Consider the following 8553-nt stretch of genomic DNA (forward strand, 5'->3'; position numbering starts at 1 on the left):
TCAAATAATACATACGTAACATATCTTGTATGAAATAATACACATAAGACCTATATAGGACATGAATTGTTACATATATGAGTTATCGCGTAGTTTAGGGCACACGTGGACTTATTTGATTTTGGAATAATTAAAAGGAAATAGTCTATGGTACGTGCATAAACACTAGTAAAACTAAAGGAGTTAAAGTGTAATTTCTGAAACTATATCTGGAGTTAGACCTCATCTCCATCTCCCCGATCAATTAAATTCCCAATCTTTGTTACTATCAAGCCCTAATTCGGTCGGCAGCGGCGGCGGAAGAAGAAGAAATCAGAAATGGGAGCAAGCAGTGATCCGAACCAGCAAGATGGTTCCGACGAACAGCAGAGACGCTCCGAGATCTACACCTACGAGGCTCCATGGCACATATACGCTATGAATTGGAGTGTTCGCAAGGATAAGAAGTATCGTCTCGCCATTGCTAGCTTGCTTGAGCAGTACCAAAACCGAGTTGAGATTGTGCAGCTTGATGACTCTAATGGTGAGATTCGGTCCGACCCGAAACTCTCATTTGAGCACCCGTATCCGCCTACGAAAGTTATCTTCATACCCGATAAGGAGTGCCAGAAGCCGGACCTTATCGCTACCTCTAGTGATTATCTCAGGATTTGGCGAGTCGCCAATGATAATAGTCGGGTTGACATGAAGAGTCTTCTTAATAACAACCGGAACAGTGAGTTTTCCGGTCCGTTAACCTCATTTGACTGGAATGAAGCTGAGCCGAGGCGGATTGGTACGTCGAGTATTGATACTACCTGTACTATATGGGATATTGAGAGGGAGACTGTCGATACCCAGTTAATTGCTCATGATAAGGAGGTTTATGATATTGCTTGGGGTGGGGTTGGAGTTTTTGCTTCTGTTTCAGCTGATGGGTCTGTTAGGGTTTTTGATCTTCGCGATAAGGAGCACTCTACGATAATCTATGAGAGTTCTGAGCCTGATACTCCTCTTGTACGCCTTGGATGGAACAAGCAGGATCCTAGGTATATGGCCACCATAATAATGGACAGTGCAAAGGTTGTAGTTTTGGACATCCGTTTCCCGACACTGCCGGTGGTGGAACTACAGAGGCACCAGGCTAGTGTGAATGCCATTGCCTGGGCTCCTCACAGCTCTTGCCATATTTGTACTGCTGGTGACGACTCACAGGCGCTTATCTGGGATCTCTCTTCAATGGGTCAGCCAATAGAAGGTGGATTGGATCCAATTCTGGCTTATACTGCAGGTGCAGAAATCGAGCAGCTTCAGTGGTCCTCATCCCAGCCTGATTGGGTTGCCATTGCATTCTCCAACAAGCTTCAGATTCTAAGGGTGTGAATTAGCTATTCTCGCTCGCACTTCAAGCAGCTGCTCAAGTATCATCTTATTCAGTCTTCCTGCTAGCGACATTTCTCCAAGTAAAAATTTTCCTTTTTTTGGCATTTTATTCCCAAAATGAAAAACGAGGCTTATTACTGACAATAGTTAAACCTGAATAGCTTTTGCTATCTTTGCACCTAGGGCTCTATTATCATAGAAGTAACTGGAATCCACATTTTCTGTGGGATTCAGTTAGTCAGCATTATTGTGGTTGGTCTGCAACTTCTGTAGCTTGTATTATGTTTATTGAAAACCGCAATTGGAGTAATCAAATCATATGTGTTTTGATGTTCCTGAGAGATTATTTCTACATTAAGGAACTATTTATACTTCAACATGCTGGGATTTCTGAATTGCTACTTGTAAGATAAATACGACTAGTTGCTTAAATTGCTTATTAACTGACAATGGGATTTTCAGAAGTCATTTAATAACCATTCTGAAAAGTTATTTTCCCTTGAAACATCTTCATCTGAGACATTCAGAAATGAGCAAAAAGATAGCAACAAGTCTTTCCATTTCGTAATTGTATTTAATAACATGAGTAACTTTAACTGCAACAATTCGCTTGTGAATCATTTGATAAGCGTGAATCTATGCGTTTTTGTGTGGATATTTGAAATGTTTACATATAAGATCACATTCATTTTGAACCCATAAACTCTAGATTCTATATTTACCTCTGTCAGTTCAAAGAGTAGGCATCTCCAATAGTTTCTGAATAAGAAAGTACTACCTGTAATCAGCTACTTCCCAACTCCTAAATTTTGGTACGAGTGTATTCATCCTTAATTTTGGAAATCCTACTGCTCATGTGTGTGAGGCACATCAAATTCGCTGAGTACTGTGATCTCAAAGATTGAATTTTGGATCCAGAGTTGTTTCCCAAGTTACTGAAGCAAAGTGGCATGTTTAATCACTCATCAGAAAATTTGCTTAACTCAATGAACGATGAATTCTAATGGGCAGAAAGAGAATCTTCCCCAAATGACACTGGTCACGTGTGGCATGCGCATCATACTCACTTGCCTTTAATTGAGCATTTGATAATCGAAACTAGTCTGACAACCCAACACTTTGATGCATGACAACAGTGTCAGAATGCAGATAGTGGGATGGTGCATAAGGGATTGGGGCCCTAAGGTGGCCTTATTAATTGGGATGAATTGTTTGTAATTTGTGGTTGAGGCAACATAGCACTTGGTTGATCATCTATCATGATGAAAGTACTATCTAATTTATTAAGAATGTAATTGGAGTTATTAATTGATCACTAAATATAGTTGAATAATGTTGTTGATCACTACTACATATGGTTAAGTGTAATAGACTAATAGTTAACAACAAATTAGTAAATTGATCAGGACGTATCCTCTTATTATGATGAAACTACTATCTAATTCATTAAGAATCTAAGTTGCTCGGACTCGGGTGCGGGTGTCCGATACGGGTGCGGATGGAGAGGTTGAATCCTTCATGATCTAATTTTTAAGATTCGGGTTATGGATTCATGTATGGATACGATTGCGGGGGTTCACCTAAAAATGATTAGAATGTCTAAAATAAGTTATAAAACCTAAATTATGAGATATTATGAAGAGAATCTCAGAATGAGATTAAAGGAAAAGGAGTGACAAAGAAATTTATATATAAAAGGTATTTTATTTTCTTCAATTTCACCTTAGATTTTGCATTGATTATTGAAATTATTAAAACTATCCTGACTTTCCCCGTCGATTTTGGTCAAAGCACCCTAAATCGGTTGACCAAATTGGACAAAGATCCCACACCCACACTCATGTCGTGATGACATGGGTGCGGCACCATAAGTGAAGAGTCCAAGCAACTTAGTTAGGAGTGTAATTGGAGTTAATGAATGACCACTAAATATAGTTATATAGCATTGTTTACCACTAAATATGGTTAAATGAAGTATTTCACATCTAATTAGTCAATTGATCACTCCATTTAGGACAAATACACTTAGTTATCACGATGATTGCTTATGCTTGCTATTGGTGAAGGGTGAACTTTTCATTGCTGAAAACTCAATTTTATATGATATGTGGGGAATCTGTATTATTCCTTGATATTGGTAGTGTGTATTTTTTTGCGTTTAGAGACTTTAAGTTTTGATTGACTTTCTAAAAAGAAAAAAAAAAGTTGGATTTGAGTACAGTGAATTAGAACATGCAATGGAATAAAGCAGATTCAAAAATTGTTTGGTATCTGATGATGTGCTGGATTAATGTGGGAGGTAATGTTAGGCAGAAGAAGTGGAAACCCCAGCATGCAATGCAAGGTGTTTCGAAGATTGAAGCAGTCCCACCCAGAGAATGAAAATGAATTGTATTTTGTTACTTTTAACTTTAACGTGAAGAAAATCATGGAGAGGAAGCTAAAGCTCTTATTAGAATTATTAGGATCCTTGTAAGAGAACAAGGTCACTCTTCTACTTTCGTTTGTAATTGTAAATATGACTGCAACGCAGCTTTTGTGCTGATGATTAGTGTACTGTTATCTTTCTCAAAAAAGAAATTGTTTGGTGTGGTAGCAGAATCTTCTTTGACTATTTAACATGCAACTTGTCCAAGGATATTCTCATACTCTGCCTCGAGCCAAACTATCTGCAGCCCCCAGTCAATGCTCCGACATGTGGTTGTCACTATAATCACCATGAAGGTTTCACGAATTTCATGCATCCTAATGAGGAGGTATAGTGCATGCTTCCCTGCAAGTTGTTGGCACTGTAATTTTTCAGTTAATTGCTCAAGTAAACATGTTTTATCTATTTCACAAGGAAAAAGAGTTTCAAGTATGTTATTACACTAGTTGTTGTGGTATGTATGTATATGTGAACTTAGAAAGGCAGGAGTAGGTACTTCGATCTGATTATGACACTATGTTGTGAAGAAAAGTGACCTTTATTTCCGACAGTACTTTAATGGAGAATATGTGGATTGTTTTAACCCTTTTGATGTTTTGACTGGATGCTGCACTATCTCATGTCAAGGCTTGGTCCTTGTTGTTATGCAGAGAATTAAACAGTTGCTCCTTATCTTGATAACGAAGCATGACAAGGTGATGCACTCGTTGTTAGGATCGAATTCACGCACACACACTAGATGAAGTGAAGAACACAAGAACTTTCAAGAAAAAAGAGATGAGAGATCTAGAGAGAGAAAGAGAAAACCCAATATTTCGTGGTAACACCCCATAAGTAAACTTCCACGGCGGTGAGGTATATTTATATTAATAAATCAGAGTATTAATCAGGCTCCACTACCTAACACTCGTTACTTCTATTAATCATGTTGAGAATCTTGAATTTTTTGTGTGAAGGGGATTTTCATAAATCAGGTGTGAGTTGTGACCAACCAATTTGAACTTCATCTAGTCTACTGTTGAATATAGATATTGCCCACTCCTCCTAGTGCTGTTTTTCTCATCGTTTGTTGACAGTGGAGCATGAAGGTGACAATTCATTTATTTATTCTTCACCCTGGAAATCACGAGCCTCTGTTATCAAGTTGGGTTCATAATTTGGATTTTGGCCGAATAATCTTGGACCTCTTCTAGTTCACTTAAAAAAATTTTTTTTTATCGTTCACTTTGATTGCATACCCAATCGAGCTCCAGCTGTAGTAAACTTGAGTTATTGATTCTTTCGGCACGTGCCTGGCTAGGATGGCACTAGTGATAACTCCGTTAATGTGAAGAGCTTGAATGATGAATGATCAACAAGCTTCACTTAGAGAAAGTTACATTATTCTCTTCACATATGTTAATGTAGTTAATGAGAGTAGTCTTCATGTCTGTTTCATGGAGTTCGTTCCCTTTTGAAGTCCAACCGTAATATTTTTTGCTTTGTCCTGTTCATGTCTTTTTTTTTATTTTCTTTTTCCATCTCATATGTGGGGCTTGTAGCATCTCTATTTTGTTACCTGCTGTTCCCTATTATATGGATGTAAATGGTTCAGTCTGTGGCAAGTTTGACTTGCTGGTACTTGGAAATGATGTTTAGGTTGAGTTTCCACTTTGAGTTATGAAACTCATTTTAATATATTTTCTCTCCAATATGGTTGTTTTTTCAGTGGATCTTTGAGAAAGAGGACAAATTCAAACAGCCAGGAGAGAGATACAGCTAGTTTGGTACATCGGCTATCTGCTGGTTTTGTTATTGCAGGCAAGAAAGGAAGATCTTCCTGCTGTTGGGTTGAGGTCTCTATCCGATTCTCAAGTCACTCGTGAAATACACACAGATCTGAGCTCCCCTTTCATGTTCATTTAGTCCGCGTCCCATGTAGATCCAAAGAGATAAATATTGCAATGTTTTGCATGAACTGTGCTTCTGGCTGGTATGTCTCTTACTCAAGAAAATCGCATCTCGTCTCAATGTGAAGGCGATAACTTAAATATGTTGTGTCCTATTAAGGAGTAATCCAAGAAAACATTGTTTCTTATGGTAAGAGTATGTATTCTCTTTGGTGATTGGGTTGTATGCTAATTCTCAATCCGCCGGGGCTTAACTGAAGGAATGGGGATTTATATTAGCCTACACTCAAACTTGTTTGGGACTGAGGCCGTGAGGCGAATTAGTTGTAACAACTCGAATAAGTTTAAGTATCAAGTACTATATTTTGATCATTTTATTTTATTCTACCTTGTAAAGTACATCCAGTTTACATATTAAAAAGTTAACCATAACATTTTACTTTATCAAAAAAAAAAAAAGATGATCAAATACATTGTAGCAGCTGTTCCATTTCAGGAATGAAAGATGAACACTAGGCAGATTTTGTGAATTCAGTTAAATTCTATCGTTTTTTTATTCAGACTTATGTATAACTATATATTTTTAAAAAAATTGAAATGTTTATGTAATTGCAACTAAATATTGAAAACTGAACCATGATTGTGTCAAGACTATTCTGATGATGGTGGAAATTGAATAAAGAAAATAGTTGTTGGGATATTCTACATACTCAAGCCTAAATACAATACTGTGGAAGTATTAAGCAAGTAGTAAATGTCGCAAATCAAACGCATTATGAAGCAATAAAAATTGAAATAAATTGCTCAATCATATTGTTGTCAAGCTTATCAACGAAAATGATGTATAATATCAAATTAATTCGCTTAAACTTATTATTGAAGATCGTAGATATTTGTTGAAGGTCAACAAGGCCACGATTTGACATGTATGGAGAGTTAGTTTTAAGAAACTTATCCCTACAGATTTAAGTCGTGTTGTTTACAAAAGTTTTAAACATCTTTATTCAATATAACTTTTCCATATATCAAAATTGAAACTATGGATTAAAATATCAAAGCAATGGGAAAGACATCCTATCACTCACACGAGTTGTGATAATATATAGGCCGACCTTTAACTTAATCCTTGAATTGTCATAATATATTGATACATTTTATCGTTTTTTGTGTAAAATTCTGTGTACGCAAATATATTGAGGAGGGAGTAGTCATTGCCAGATCAGTTATATATGTTTATTGTTGTCACGATACCTATGCTTAGTGGGTTAAATTATTTTTCGTTGAAAAACTAAAATTTGAATCGATATATGATACGATGGAATAAAGTAGGATCACAAATTTGCTTTGGTATCTTTAGTAGAATCCTTATGGACCAATTAGAAGGCACCATCTGTCCACTTAATCATTAATATAGTCTTAATAATCAACTTTTATAATAATTAGGTACACAAATATCATAAGATATAGTCAAAAAAAGAAGAAGATAAGCGTTGAAGAGTGCAAAGCAAACACTTAATTAGTATTATTGGTTGGGAATAAAACTAATGGCATAGGTAATCACGATTGCGCAACTAAGTACAACTATAAATATTGTCAACTTACTACGTGGGGACTAATTTTTTTTAATGATAATAATATTAGATGGTTTCGATTCAAATGAAAATATTATGTATCTAACTGTATATAGATAAGTAAATCACTTAAAATATGTTCCAAGTGTTAAAAGAACATGCACTATATATTCTCTTACTAAATTAAATTAAAAAGTATTGAATATGAAAAATTTGAGGAATTTTCATCTGTATTTTGCCTTCATTTTTTAAAGGTAGTTTAATATTTGGATAGATAGATTGAGGATTAAGCTCACTTGGTGAGCAACATGCGTTTTCAACCTATCGTTTGTGTATTATTCCTTACACCTTCGGAAAACATGGCTAGTTGAATTTTATTTTCAATTCTTGAACTCTTATTTAGAATTCTTGTATATAAAGTACAAATGAAATGCTTTGGATTGTTTTTTTTTCCTTGAATTGAGAATCTATCTAAAATAATCATTTTATCTCCCAGAAAGAGATGCAGTATGTATACATTTTACGCTCCTAAATCCCACCTCACATGAATAGAAATAGAACATTGAATAGAAGTTGGATTTATTTGGAATGTGGTATTAAAATGCATTTAAATTCTCAAAATTTGTAAAACCTATATATGATAATACTCATTATAACATGTTGATATCATTTGATTGTGTATGCAGTATAGGATATTAATTTGACTTTTACATTCTATGAATAATATATATTCATGCAAATTAAGGAAATATTAAGATAATAATTTAAAAATTAGTTAAGCAAAAGTCAAATGAAAAAAAAAAAGAAAAAAAACTCAAGGTCAAATAGACAATCTAAATTAATTTTCAGATCAAATAGTAGTAAATATAATTTATTAATTTGATGGTTGAACTTCTCAAGTTTGACAACCAAAAACAAAATAAGAAACATTAAGAGTAGTTTTTTTTTTAATTGTAGAAGAAATATATATATATATAAGTATTGCTAATTAAATAGTGTGATGCTCAATATCAATCAACAACCCACAGTACAAGTTGCTATAATATATAATTTTCGATCTCTAGATATACTTTTAACAAATATGTTTTTATAGACAAGATATCATGTCATAGTTGATATTATAACTACTACAAATAATATCTTCTTCATTCTTTTAATTGTACTTTTAAATCTTATCAAGTTTACAGATTAAATTATTTTTATTTAAAATATATTCACTCGATTGATTCTGAATCGTATTTAACGAGTAAGGTCTAATCTAATCTTTCTTATTACTACATGCCAAAAACATAATTTCTATATC

General features: G+C 34.7%; 1 protein-coding gene and 1 pseudogene across 1 annotated transcript; both read left to right on the forward strand.

Moving 5' to 3' along the window:
* The first annotated feature begins 215 nt into the window (after positions 1–215).
* LOC107015534 (WD repeat-containing protein LWD1) lies at positions 216–1692 on the forward strand. The gene has a single exon (XM_015215847.1). The coding sequence runs from the start codon at positions 319–321 to the stop codon at positions 1360–1362; it is 1044 nt and encodes a 347-aa protein (XP_015071333.1). The 5' UTR covers positions 216–318; the 3' UTR covers positions 1363–1692.
* A 144-nt stretch (positions 1693–1836) lies between these two features.
* On the forward strand, positions 1837–6108 carry LOC107015535 (annotated as a pseudogene).
* The last annotated feature ends 2445 nt before the right edge of the window (positions 6109–8553 follow it).

The sequence above is a fragment of the Solanum pennellii genome, chromosome 4 (assembly GCF_001406875.1).
Source record: "Solanum pennellii chromosome 4, SPENNV200".
Lineage (NCBI taxonomy): Eukaryota > Viridiplantae > Streptophyta > Magnoliopsida > Solanales > Solanaceae > Solanum > Solanum pennellii.

What these genes read in the sequence shown, in the direction of transcription:
- LOC107015534 (XM_015215847.1), top strand. Translation starts at nt 319, where the DNA reads ATGGGAGCAAGCAGTGATCCGAACCAGCAAGATGGTTCCGACGAACAG.